This window comes from Peromyscus leucopus, chromosome 3 (assembly GCF_004664715.2).
Source record: "Peromyscus leucopus breed LL Stock chromosome 3, UCI_PerLeu_2.1, whole genome shotgun sequence".
NCBI lineage: Eukaryota > Metazoa > Chordata > Mammalia > Rodentia > Cricetidae > Peromyscus > Peromyscus leucopus.
Window position 1 is genome coordinate 2,329,601 of NC_051065.1, and position 14,353 is coordinate 2,343,953.

The 14,353-nt window shown below is 39.1% G+C and overlaps 1 protein-coding gene across 8 annotated transcripts in view; it reads left to right on the forward strand.

The window, feature by feature from the left end:
• Pot1 (protection of telomeres 1) overlaps positions 1 to 12,756 on the forward strand; it is a 67,059-nt gene extending 54,303 nt beyond the window's left edge. For all 8 annotated transcript variants that reach the window (XM_037203476.1, XM_037203479.1, XM_028872959.2 and 5 more), the window contains 7 exons: positions 1,202 to 1,358; positions 3,660 to 3,865; positions 4,444 to 4,579; positions 6,427 to 6,515; positions 8,857 to 8,948; positions 10,571 to 10,676; positions 12,040 to 12,756. In XM_037203476.1, coding sequence (XP_037059371.1) covers positions 1,202 to 1,358; positions 3,660 to 3,865; positions 4,444 to 4,579; positions 6,427 to 6,515; positions 8,857 to 8,948; positions 10,571 to 10,676; positions 12,040 to 12,152 — 899 coding nt within the window. In that variant the 3' untranslated portion in view covers positions 12,153 to 12,756. The remainder of the gene's footprint in view (positions 1 to 1,201; positions 1,359 to 3,659; positions 3,866 to 4,443; positions 4,580 to 6,426; positions 6,516 to 8,856; positions 8,949 to 10,570; positions 10,677 to 12,039) is intronic.
• Positions 12,757 to 14,353: the final 1,597 nt, after the last annotated feature.

Consider the following 14,353-nt stretch of genomic DNA (forward strand, 5'->3'; position numbering starts at 1 on the left):
AATGTATTCCTTGAGAGTTTGGGGTTTGTAGGGCTTGTGCCTCAGTTCTGTTTTCTAAATAGATCATAGACTATCTAAGGAGCTGAGGAAGGGCTGTTTAATGTGAACTCATTCCAGCTATCCCAAACCTTCCATTTTTCTCTTTCCCAGGCATTTCCTCCTACTGTTCTTTTCTTCTTTTGTAACTTAATTGCTTCCTTTCTTCTACCCCCTCCTCTTCCTTCTCTCTCATTTCCCTTTTCTACTTAGAAAATGAATTCCTTTTCTTTCACACACTGTGCATGACTATGATATTGGAGAAATTATTTTGGCCACTCCACGTAGTTAAAAGGATATTTATTTAATGGCGTAACTCACAAATTAGGTAATAGGTAGGTCGCAGGGTCTGGGGAAGGTGTATTGCAGTCCAGCGGTGTTGTCTGGAGCTCTGCTCGGTCAACCTCCACCGTTCAGCGTCCCAGCACAGAGAGAGCGCTGGCCCATCCAGCTCTCCCCGGCGCCTCCCCTGGCCCCGCCTCGTAGGCGTGACAGTTGCCAGAGTCTCAATGGGGGTTGGAACTTCCAGATCCAAGCTGGAATGTCTACCCACTACACTATGATAATTGGATTCCCCTAATAACCATTTCCATTCTCACATTCTGGCTCTTAAATGAAGGAGAGTGCAATGAAGTCTTGAATTTGAGATACCCAGGATAAGAGCCTAGGTGGCAGATCATTTTTAGGGAATATGGTTTGTTGATATCTGCTTGGTGAAATCTAGTTAGAATGTAAGCTGGTTGCCTAGTGAGTTGTCTCCAAGGTTGGCAGTGAACTGTTTCACATTTTATACAGGTAACATTTGTTTTCTAGTTGAAATAAACCTTCCCGTTTTCCATAAATTAGAAGTTCCCTGGAAATGTCTACTAGTTCCATATAAAAATGCATAAGATATAGTGTTTAACGGGTATAAAGGTGTGTGATCATATAGTATATAGTTAAGTCACACCTTGCCCCAGTTACTCAGCATTTGTTTTGTAAGTTTGTTGAGTACCTGCTCTGTACCTAGCACAGAGTCCATGGACCTTAGGTGCATATCTAGAAATACTAACTGTAGCTAAGATTGATTTTATAGTATATTCTTTGTTTCAGGGAGACTCATACCAAACACAGCTAAGACACCCATACATTATTTACTCTGATTTAATGTAAACATTGTTTACAGTACTTACAGATCACCAGTATTTAAAGAAAACACCAGTGTGTGCCATTTTGAAGCAAAAGGCTCCTCAACAGTATCGAATCCGTGCAAAACTAAGATCGTACATGCCCAGAAGACTTTTCCAGGCTGTTAAACTTCTTTGTCCTCAATGTCACTCGTTGTAAGTATTTCCCAAGATTAAAAAAAAAAGTTATCATGCCATATTGTTTATGGTTCATATATATGTACGCCTCTGTGTGTGTGTGTATGTGTGTGTGTGTAAAACGAGTTAATTATGATTTAATTGGTAGTGTTTTAAAGAATGCTGATGACTTAAGGGGAAAGTGCTGAATTCCTACAAAGAAAATCCTTTTGAGTCATTCTTAGTAATAACAACTAAAAATAGGTGCTATTTTCAGACTTGAAATTCAGCTTTTAGTAGGTGTGATACACACAACTGAAAGTTTTCTGTCATGCTTAACAATGGTAATGTAGTAAGTGCAGTGTCTTCATTGCAAACACCAGTTGTTATGTGAATATATAAATACATAGGACTTTGTAATCTTATTAATATGTATTTGAATAAAAAAAAGAAAGAAAAGGGGGAAAAAAAGGACATGACTGCTCCTAGGTATAGTGGAGGAGAAAGTTTATTATAGATATGTGGGAGAGCATAGCCAGAAGCAGGGACATCTGGGAGAGTCCACAGTGGGCATGACTGTGGGAGCCCGTTCTGGGGTTCCTCGTGGCTTTACCCAGCAGGTCCGCATAGAGGATGATCAGGACCACGGGCCTGAGTGCAGGTGTTTGAGATGGCCTGCACTTGGCTGTGCTGGGGGAGGAGGTCTTTTGCTCCACCCCCTTGGCGTCTCTATAAAAACCCTGGGCCAGAGACAGTCGGGGCCCGTTGGAATAGGTTCCAGGCCCTCTCGAGGATATCCTTTATTTTCTATCTGTTTATCTCCGCAAGATTCTCTGCTATAAATCCTTCTATCTAATATTTCCTGCTGATCGCACTCAAGAAAACTCTGGGAAGCTGTGGGGGTGGTGGGTAAACGCCCCACACATGACCACATTGGGCTGGGTCATGGGAAAGAGAGAGGAGAAAGGAACCGGTGCAGCAGCCAGTAGGCAGAAGGTCCACAAAGGGCAAGTGACCCAAATATCTGAATTAAATAGGGAAGAACCACTCGGGGAAGGGCAGCCCTGGGCTGGAGAATTCAGCATAGAGGGCTGGAAGGTAGGGTATGTGAGTCACATCCTGTGGCAGGGATGCACTGAGGAATGCTAGGAGAACCTGGCTGCCAGGTCTAGCCTTGATATTAAATGGACACCTCAGCCATTTGTCCCAGGTTAGAAATATGTTTAGATAATGAGTTTTATCTCCTATTAGCCTTTTCAATATAATGTACCATCTTCCCTCAAAATAGAGAAAATGATACTTTGGAAAGTATAGGGAATGTACATTGGGATAGCATTCATGAGCCTGAAACTCTAGGGCAATGTCGTGTATAAGACACACGTACATGTCCACATAATTTGATTTGCTAATATCTCTGTAGAAGTATATATGTATGTTTTTCTTTACAAAAGCTGAGATTACTATAGTGTTTGTGAAAAAATTTGATCCTTTAATCTTTTTTCATAAAACTCAAGGAGGCTGTTTTCCACCTACATGATCTTGAACTAAAGCATCTTAGAGAACACAGGATGGCCTGACCTCACACACAGCTGAGGACAGAGTCAGGACAAGGACTTGACCTCTTGATTCTGAGCCATGTCATGTCTACTCTGAGAACTTATGTGACTTGTATGACTTACTATTAAAGAGGTACCCTGTGGCAGTGGGATTTCCTGGGGTGAAGACAGAGCTAATGGTAGAGAACAACAGATTGGCACTGGGAATAACTGTAACCTCAGATTCTAAACCAAGTATGGGCCAAGGAAATAGGTCAGTAGGTAAAGATGACTGCTACCCAGCCTCATGACCTGAGTGCCCATGTGGTAGGAAATTGTCTTCTAACTTCTACACATAGCATGTGTTTGTCAACACAGATACAGTTCATCTCTATTTAAAATAAGGATTTACCTAGCCATACAATGTTAAATATCTATTGAATAAAATGCATTAAATCTGTGACCTGTCTTCTGAATTTAAGGAAGCTTAGCTGATGTAATCTTCATATAAAATCATTTTTTAAATTTGTTCTTATTTTATGTGTAGGAGTGTTGTACCTGCATGTGTGTATGTGCACCATGTGTATGCCTGGTGCCCACAGAATTCAGGACTGGAGTTATGGGTGGTTGTGCGACTCCATGTGGGTGCTGGGAAATAAACCTGGGTATATGCGACAGTAGCAAGTGCTTTTAACCACTGAACAGCCCCTAAGGTATTTTTTTTTACTTGGAAAAATTTATTAACTTGGAATTTTGAGGAATATCCATATATTATTTTCTGATGCTTCATTATCAATGATCTTAGGCAAGAAGTTCCATATGAGGACAACTTAGATAAAATTTTGCAAGATGCTACAACTAAAGCTCCAAATAGCAAGCTGCAAGATACATCATTGTATGACTCAAAAGTCTGGTCCACTGAAGGCCAAGGAGGACGGCAGGTCGCTGTTCACTTTGTGAAAAATGGTGACATTCTCCCTATTTCAAGTGAATGTCTAATTTTGGTAGAAGGTGAGAAACTTGTTAGGTTTTTAGAACGTTGTTTTGCACATTAATCACTGTTGACAGTATCTTATGGGCACCTAGTGAACTGTTTATTTAAATTTGCCAAACCAGTACATCAACTAGATTCAAATATGTATGAACAAACACATTCACCTGAATTGCATTTTCAGATGCTGAATAACATTTGTGTTTATCCACCTTGTTGGATTCCTGTCTCTAATTGTGTTGGCTCTGAGCAGAATAGAAAGGCAGATTGCTCATGTGCAGCTGATACAGTTTTGGCCTCTGGATGTCACTGTTGTTTCATGAAAGTGGGATGAAAGTCCTCTGCTAATAACTAAATCAATGAAAAGAGCCCTGATAATGACAACTTTAAAGAATGGAACTGTACTATTTTTATTTCCTGATTTTTATCTAATTTTTATGTAATAATTTTTTTATCCTGCCAAGTTTGTTTTCTTCTAAATTTATAACTCCCTTTTCTTTGTCATTCTTTGTGGAATTTGCTCTATCTCATGTGTTACGTGTATGCCACGCCTTTCTCTGATTATATTTGTGTTACTGAGGAATTTATTTTTTTAAAGGAGGAAGGCTCTGTGAAGTCTCTAAACTATCAAGCAAGTTTCACAGTGTTATTCCTGTGAGGTCCGGCCCTGAGGACCTGGAGCTGCTAGACCTTTCGGCACCATTCCTCATACAAGGAAAAGTGTATCACTACGGGTATGTGCTCAGCTCAAGATCTGGGGATTACAACGTGTCTTTATGCGTTATCCCCTGCGCTACTGTATTTTCAGTAGGTACTTAATATAGTTAGAACAGTTCCTGAGCTACGATTGTGTTAGAATTGTACTGATGAAGCACAAGTTCAGTAAACTGTTCTTTGAATTTTGAATTTTGATCTTTCCTGAGAGTGGCTTGTGGTACAATACTCATGCGCTAGAGAGAGATCGCAAATTCAAGCTTTCAGTGGACAGCAGGATCATTAGGGTTAGCAACAGTGTGCTGAGCACTGTATTCAGTAGGTTAGATGTATTGAGGCAACCCCATTGTGGGTTCAAGAGTATCTATACTAAATTTTTCTTGTATGTTTCTATTCTAGAATACACAGGTATTCACAGTGTGTGTGCATGGTAATGCACAATGGGTGTAAAAATTTTAATATTTTCTTCCTGGGTCATAGGCTAAGCTTGTTTCTTTCATAGAATTTAGATGCTAACTAAAGGGACAGTTTAGAGTTGCAAATCCAGTGAATTCTACAACTGCTGAGCCGGTACCTTGTAGAGTTGCTGCCACTGAAAACTGGCGGAGAGTTGGGGGTCTGTAGATTCTGACCTGAAAGAAGGATGAAGAAAATACCTGTACTTCCGCAGAAACCTGCAGTCACCCTGAAAATGTTCCACCTTGAGAAGCTTGTTCTGCAGCCATGATAGATCTTGTTTCATCTTCTCTGACCTCCCAGTGTGTAGCATTTGCTACTTGTAATTACTAATGAAACTAAACTTTGACTTTTGTTATAAAATTACTTCCTGCATTACCATACCTACCTGCTTGTGGTCCTTAAAGTGACCAGTGGGCTTTGCCCTTGGTTTTGTTTAAGACACAATGGATGAAAACCTTCAGCAATGAAGTAAAATGAATTAGTAGCTGTTTTTGCTTTGAAGCCCCCAGTGTCTTCATATCTTTAAATCTTATGCAATATTTATATACCACTTAATTGAACTATCCAAGCCCATCATATTCTGTGCTCATGTGATTTCAGCCATAGTTCAGACTTTATTTCTGACATCATCCTTTGCTCTTTTTCCTTTCTGCTTTCCATCTTGTCTTCCTAGTACAGTGTTCATTGTCAGTCTGAGTCAGGAAAGCAACAAGTAGCCATCAGATATTGCTAATGGAGCCATAAATTCAAAGAGTTCCTGCAACTTCTCTCCTGTGTCTTTTCATTTTGCCAAGAAAATTCACAACCAAATTAATTTTGTCTAGAGTCTAATTCCTGATTTTCAACTTATTCTGAAGCCCGTTGTCTTAGTTATTGTTTTGTTACTGTAAAGAGACACCATGATCAAGCCACTTTAAAAGAAAGCATTGAGCTTGGGGCCTGCTTTTAGTTTACAGGGTGAGTCCATGACCATCACAGCGGGAGCATGGCGGCAGAAGCTGAGGGCTTGCTTACGTCTTACCTGCAAGGTGCTGTTAGAAATAGCAAAATTGGACCTGGTGTGGACTTACGAGATTTCAAAGCCCACCCCCAGTGACACACCTCTTTCAACAAGGCCACACCTCTTAATCCTTCCTAAATAGTCCACCAACTAGGATTCAAACATTCCTATATATAAGGCTATTGGGCCTTTCTCATTCAGGCCACTGTACCCGTCATATCTTTTATTGCTTTTGTGTAGCAACTTAATCATAATTCTCTTGAAACAAGCACATTACAGTATAGGCAATGTTATGCCCTTCTGTTTAATAACTGACTTTCAAAAACTGTCCCTACTTGAATAGTATATAATAATTAAGTGGTTTGATTATATTTAAGTATTTACTGTTGTTTCACTTACTCATTTCAGATGTAAACAGTGTTCAAGATTGAAATCTATACAAAACCTAAATTCCATTGTTAATAAAGGACTATGGATTCCTTCTACTGTGGCAAAAGGTTAGCTAAATTTCAGTTGTCTCTGTCATTTCACCAATTTCTTCTTTAATATTTATGGATATTTTGACAGAACTAGCCTAACTTTTCTAAATGAAATCTGTTTACAATAATTATATTGGAAAATGAGGACTAAATATTTAAAATGTGTCTTAGTTAGGGTTTCTATTGCTGTGAAGAGACAACATGACCATGGCAGCTTTTATAAAGTAAAACCTTCAATTGAGGTGGCTTACAAATTAGAGGTTAAGTCCATTATCATCATAGCAGGGAGGGTGGCAGGAGGCAAGCATGGTGCTGACTACATCTTGATCTGAAGGCAACGGGAGGTGCACTGTCTCACTGGGAGTAGCTTGAGCATAAGAGACCTTAAAGCCCACCCCCACAGTGATACACTTCCTCCAACAAAGCCACGCCTCCTAATAGTGCCGTTCCTTTAGGGGGGGCATAACTCTTACCTTAGCATTGGAAAAGGTATTGAAATGCCTGTTACTTTCCTCCCAGGTCTTTAGTCGGGACAAAGGAGTCTTTAACTTTTACACATATAGCTATCACCTAGCCTTTGTTTACAGCTTCCAGGAGCAGGGCACAGCTTGCATTATAAGGCATGCACTTAAAACTGTTCCATTAATTTTGAGATAGTTCTTAATATTGAAGCCAAGTCTGCGATATACAACTCTCATGGACCACATTCTGTGTGCTGGAGTTATTAAGTGTGTATGTCTGTTTCTGCTTCTGTAAAAGGAACTTGGTAGTTGGACAGTGTCCACTGTGCCTGCACTGCATCTGTAGTTTCAAGCTGGCACTCTCCCTTCTTCCTTGGTCTCTCTCAGTAAACATTCCACTTTGCCAGTCTTTTCTCAGAGTTTATCCTTCACAGGCAACCAGAATAGGGTAAAAAAAAAAAATACTATTTTTATGAAACTAATCACCCAGCTTTTTTCTACTAGATGGAAATTTTGTTATGTAAACATACGTTTGTGTATGTGTGCACATGTGTATGTACCTGTGTGTGTGTCTTTTTTTTTTTTTTTTATATATCTAGCTTTGTGATTTCACTATGTAATACCTTGAAGTCCAGTGAGATCCTGTGTTATTTTGGGCTGAATAGTGCCATTTTGTGTTCCATGGCATAGTTTTTAAGTTCACCCTTCTTGGTCTTAGTTCTTGTAACCCCTTGAGATCTTTTGAAGCCCCAAACTCTCTTCCTTCCTTCCTTCCTTCCTCCCTCCCTCCCTCCCTCCCTCCTCCCTCTCTCTCTCTCCCCTCCCTCCCTCCCTCCCTCCCTCCCTCTCTGTCTCTTTCTTTCATTAGTTATTTATTTATTTTGGGGGCAGGTGGTCGAGACTGGGTTTCTCTTTGTAACAGTTCTGGCTGTCCTGGAACTCATTCTGTAGACCAGGCTGGTCTTGAACTCACAGAGAACCACCTGGCTCTGTCTCCCGAGTGCTGGGATTAAAGGTGTGCACCACCACTGTCCAGCTTCTGTTCTTGTCTTATTGCTCTTAAATACTAAAATTAAAGAAAAAAAAATACTAAAATTTTGTCTGTGCCCAATTTGTTCTTCTGACTTTGCCTGCTTAATTAATTCTCCTACTGGAATAAGGACTGCATGGATAGAAGGTAATATAACATTCCATACATCTATGCAGTATCTTCAACTTCTGAAAAAAGGATGTTCACCTTAATGGTGAATTATCAGTGATTTGATATATCCAATTTATTCAGTCTTCTTCATCTTAGCCAATTATAGAATCTGAGTTTTATTCTTTGAACCAAATAACATCTCTTAAAAAAAATAAGAACACTCCATACTCATAATACAAAGAGGAATAAACTTTTAAAAATATTGAACTGCATCTTGCTTTTTAGAACATTCTGTAATTTTGGTTTTACTTTTCATATGATTAGCATGTAACTTGTTAACATTTTACTAATCACTTTTTGTACTGTCTATCAAGTATTAGGATTAAGTTACTTACATTATGAGTCTAACCCTGTATAAATATAGTGACCTGCTGTATGACTTTAATAAATTGATACTGGAGAAGGAAGTTCCTGTGTACACGTTTTCTTTCTGCTGTAAATAGTCCTAGTAAATGTCATTTGCAGCTAGCTACATGCTAGAATAAAACACTTTCAACATTTCCTTATAAAAATTTCTGTCGCCGGGCGGTGGTGGCGCACGCCTTTAATCCCAGCACTTGGGAGGCAGAGGCAGGCGGATCTCTGTGAGTTCCAGGAAAGGCGCAAAGCTACACAGAGAAACCCTGTCTCGAAAAACCAAAAAATATATATATATATATATATCTGTCTCGTATAATGTGCTCTTTTCCCTCACTAGTTCTGGGCATTGTACCTCTACAGTATGTGTTTGTTATGACTTTCACTCTGGATGATGGAACAGGAGTACTGGACACTTACCTCAAGGATTCTGTAAGTAACAGAACTGGTAAAGATATTTAATTAAAAATTTATATTTAAATTTTTTAATATAGTCATATTTCCTAGTTTTACTTCAGTGTAACTTATTGAGAACTTTTGAAGCCTAAAACTCAGTTCCTCTGTATTTTGCTCTTTAAAGGATTTAAAATAACTTAAAGTATATATAAAGAATATAGCCATATAAATCTAATATTATATGTCTTTAGATTTTTTATTATAAATCATTTTTTAAAAATGTAAAGTTGAGGAATCAAAATCAGAGGACTCATTCTCCTGTCATGCAGAAATCCCATAGCTAGATGAAGACGCAGATATCCAGCCACACTATTGCCATCTTCCTGCACTTTGTAAGCTATATGCTTTCATCTTAAAAGAAATGGAGTTACTTGATAAACAGATATTGTTGTGTAAGCTGTAGAGAAGCCCAGAAGAATGCTGTCATTTCTGACACTCACAGTTGTCCATTGACTAGTCGTTGGGGCCACCTTAGCTTTGGTCATTTGCAGTCTTCCTCTCCCTATAAGCAGAGACTGCCACTTTCCCTGCACTGTGCGTTATAGAGTGCATGGAGTCTTGAAGCTCAACCTAGGCCCTGATGTGACTTCTTCACGTATGTCGTCTTTCATAACTGACTGCCCATTTGGCTGATGGCTCTCTTTCTGAGGTCAGGCTAATGTTGCATGTCCCAAACTCTTCAACCTCAGATGACCTTGTTAGATGTTCCAGATTAACCCACAGTTCCAGTAGGCAAAGTCAAGTCACTGGCTCTCATAGACATGAAATAGTAAAAACTAAGAGGAAGGCCAGCCATTTATTGGGGTAAGAGGTTTGTTTTGGGGGGAGGGGTTGTTTTTATTTTAACTTACATAAATTGGAAGACAGTCCAAGTTGAGGTTAAGAGATTTTTTTTCTTCTGGTTTCCGCAGTTCACCCAACCACATACTAAATGAATATTTACTGGAAAGCTGCTGTGTGCCTTGTGTGTTGAAGACAGAATAGCTAGCAAAGCAAGAAAAATCTCTGCTGGAACTTAAAGCAGAACGGGAAGAAATCCAATGGTTTCTTAATGTTACATCCTTTCATACCTAGTAGATTTACTTTCCCGGGTACAAAAGTATCATCAGCCTTGCTGCCTGATCATACTGCGTATGTGTGTACATCTCAAAGCTGTTTTACAGTTCCAGTAGTGAATTGGGTTTTAGCTTAGACCAGTATTCCAGTTTGTGGATTCCACAGCCTTAATAGACTGATGTATATAATATGTCATTTTAGATATATGTCAGATAATATGTCAAAGTAGATATTGAAATTGTGTGCTTGAAGCTTTGTCTTTTTTTTAAATTTTGTACCTTTATTTTTGTTGTATGAATGCTTTGCCTAATGTATGTCTGTTCACCGTGGTGTGTGTGTGTGTGCGTGTGGTCCCTATGGGAATCAGAAGAGGACAGATCCCCTGGAACAGGAGTACTGCTGTGATCTCTTTTGTGTGTGCTGTGATTCTGACCTGGGTCATCTGCAAGAGGAGCTAGTGTCTTTAATCCCTGAGCCATCTCTCCAGTCCCACGTTGAAGCTTTTTCAAATGAATATTTCCTCTATTTATCATCATTTTTAGGAGAACTTTTTCAAGATCCCAGCATCGGAAGTCCTCACTGATGATGACCTTCAAAGAAGTCTAGAAACAATCATGAATATGATGTGTCCTCCAGGAATAAAAATTGGTAGGCAATATTCAATAGATGCCTCTCTTTTCTTTCTTTTAGAAAAACACCTAGACTGTTTCTAATCTGTAGATTGTAAAAGTAAGCAAATCATGAGTCCATGTGAATTACTAGGTTGTGAATGGTAACTGTACCCATCTTTTGATGAGCAAACTGTGAGTCTACATGAATTACTAGGTTGTGAATGGTAACTGTTTCCATCTTTTGATGAGCTAGTGGCTAAGACAAATATAAATCAAGGAATTTTAAAATGTTTACAAATATACTTTTAGAGCACAACAGTTTTGGTCACAGCACATTTGACTCTGAGTTTACACATACAGCATACAGACATTGAGTCTGCAATTAAACCAAAAAGATGCAATTTCCACAAGAAACTGCATTGTCTTGTTGGACTCAGTGATGGGTTTTCTTTTCAGTGTTAATGGACTTCAGAATTTTCAGTTTTTACTTTTCAGAGTTTATGAACTCTGGTTGTTTCTGCACCAACACTGGCTTGTCAGCGTGCCCCTGCCCAGAAGAAGTTGTACCAGTTATAGCTGGCACCATGTTCTTCTGTGGCCAGTGATTCTTTTTCTCTTGGAACCTGCAGAGTAAGAAAGCTTATTCTTCCAGTAATTGTTTTCAGTGACAAACCTTCTCTTTGCTGCTTATCTGTTGCTGATCTGACTGTTAGAGATGCTCCTGGTGAGTGTGTGTTCTGCCAACCAGTCTGTGCTGTAGCATCATTTCCCAAGAGACAGGAATGCTTGCTCATCTGGAGAAAAGTTTAATTTGGATACGTTTGCTTTCAGTTTTAATTTGTGTTGGTTATTGGAATGACTATGGATAGATTTCCCAAACGAAAAGTCTATGGGCCTGGTGACTTTTTATATACACAGCCAAGTTATTTTTTAAAATACTTTACAATGTACAGTTCCACCAGCAACGCACAGAAGTGCCTTGTTTTATGCTGGCTGGCTTGAGGACTGTACCAGATGCCATTCAAACCATCCTGAGCCTTCTGTTGCTGTTAGAAATAGGTCTGACCTGCTCTCAAAGTGTGCAGATGTCATCAGTGCTGCCAGTATGGCAGGGTTCTGTAGGTGCTTCCTGCAGAGCAGATCCCATGTGATGCTTAGCTTAGGCTGATCTCAAGTTCAGGTTCCATCTCTTTCCAACTCATTAAGCAAAAGTAGGGAGGCCCGTAAACAGTCAGCATGGGAAGAGGGGTAAATGTGCCAAAGTGATCGACTAGCTGTCTTGTCAGATGTTCTGTAAACCCAATCACTTTCATTTGTAGTTGGGAAAAAATTCAGATAGGTCAGCATTACCAGTGATGTGCTTACTTTAATGGTTAAATGATGTTTCCTGTGGTCTGTAGATGCATACCCATGGCTGGAGTGCCTCATCAAGTCCTACAGTGTCACTGTCGGAGCAGAGCAACGAATTTGTTACCAGATTTTTGACACCACAGTTGGAGAAGACATCGTCTGATGTTGCCATTCAGTGCAGTGTGTTTGGGATTTTATAATTTTAGAAAAAGTTACAACTCTGAGATTTTCAGAAGATACTATTGTCAAATTCACTAAATGACTAGTGTCATTTTCATTATAGCTTAGTACTTTTGTACAGAGAAACACTTTATTGTTATTTATGCCTTCTTGTGAACATGTTAAAAATGCCTTGTTGCTCAACATGGTCCAGGGAAGTACAGTATGAGGCTATAGCACTTGAGGACCAGGCTTTTGTGGCTCCTGTTTATAAAACACTGGTGGCTACATTTCATTTGTCTACAGAAGAATCCCCTTAACGACCCAACCCTGCTGAAAGAAGTCTTGGGCGTCTATGTACGAGTATATGGATAGATGGCTCTGACTGAAAAAATGCTTATCTGAGTGAGTCTCGCTATGCTAAAAGGAGTGTTTCTTCAAGTAGACATGGCAGAATTTTGTTTTGTTTTGTTTAGGTGCTGATGTTGCTTATAGGATAAATGTTTCTCTTTAAAACAAATAGTATATCTGACTTCCCACTTCTTTTTGTAAACTAGAAGTTATCCCATTCAATACCAGCTAATAAACTATTGAAATTTATAATTTTTGTGGGTCATATGTATTTTATCTTTTCAGTAGTCTTGTATAAAATATTTCTGTATTGCAAATATTGAGTTCTTAACTCAATTAAGTGGTCTTTTTATTCAACAGTATTTATCAATTTATGGGATGTTTTTCTGAAAAGAAAATTGTACAATATATTCTGATTACATTTTCCCCTCCTTAACTTCTCCCTGATATTCCCTATATACCCAACTCTATGAACTTTCTTTTTCTCTCTTTGGAAACAGATAACAAAACAAAGAAGCCATAATTTAAAAAAAGAAAAGAAAAAGAAAAACACAAGAAACATACAGACACACCCACAGACACACACACACAAAATCCTTAAAATACAAAATCTGAAACCATGATATATAATCAAAAGGCCAATATGGCCAAAAGGAGGGGGCTCCAAATATTGGAATATGAAACAAAAAGTCTATAAAATACCATTGAGTTAGTTTTGTATTGCCCATTTACTTCTGGGCATAGGGCCTGTCCTTAAGTGTGGTTAATATACCTTATGAGTGTATTGGAGAAAACTAATTTTTCCTTGGCAAATTGAAGATAGCTTAATGGTTTCTGATGGAGACCTGTGTCCAGCTCCTCCGAACACTGGGACTCTTTCTGACTTCCATGTATACAGGCCTTATACATGCTGTCATAGTCTCTGAGTTCATGCGTGTGTCAGTCCTGAGTGTCTACAAGATCTTGTTTCCTTAGTATCTTTCATCCCCTAAACCTCCAGAGTGGTAAAGCTGGATCTTGAGATAGGTATATTCCTACCTCCCAGAAGAACCCACACACTGATTTTTACAGTGGCTGTGCAAGTTTGCAGTCCCAGCAGCAAAGGATGAGTGTTCCCCTTATACCACATCCTAGCCAATAAGAACTGCCATTTGTTTTATTGATCTTGGCTATTCTGACTGGTGTAAGATGAGAAATCTCAATAGTGTTTGGTTTTCCCATAGGCCTGTGGCCTACAGCATCTGGTTCTTGGCCAACTGAGAAGTTTCAGGCATACATAGATTTTATCTCATGGAATAGGCCTTAAATTCCATCAGATTGTTTGGTTTTCCTACAATATCTGTGCCATTATTATACCAGGGTATCATGAAGCAGGTCACAGTTGTAGATCATGGGGGTTGTAGCTGTCTTGGTGTTTACCTTCCTCATCTAGTAGCAGAGTTCGTTCCAGTATAACTGAGAACTAGTCAGATGAAATGAAGGCTCTATTTTGCACCAGCTTGACTTTCCCATGTTCAATGAGATAGATATATAAGTGTTAACCGTTTACTCTAGGGGCTTACCATCATTTTGTGGAGAACAACCAATAGCCTTGGCAATAACCTGAGGTGTCTGGAGGTTTCCATGGGTCACCTTTGACCAATAAATCATTAGATGTAACCCATTTCTGGCACTGTAGGTTTCATTTGATGATGAGAAATGTCAAATTAGGGCATTATTTCCCCCATTATTTGATTACTCCACTTAGATTTCTATCATATATGTATATATTCTAAGAAGCTTCTACTGCAGTAAGTTTCCTTATAACCCCTCAAATGGCCCTTAGTGTTAGGTATCCCTTCTAGTATTCCTTCC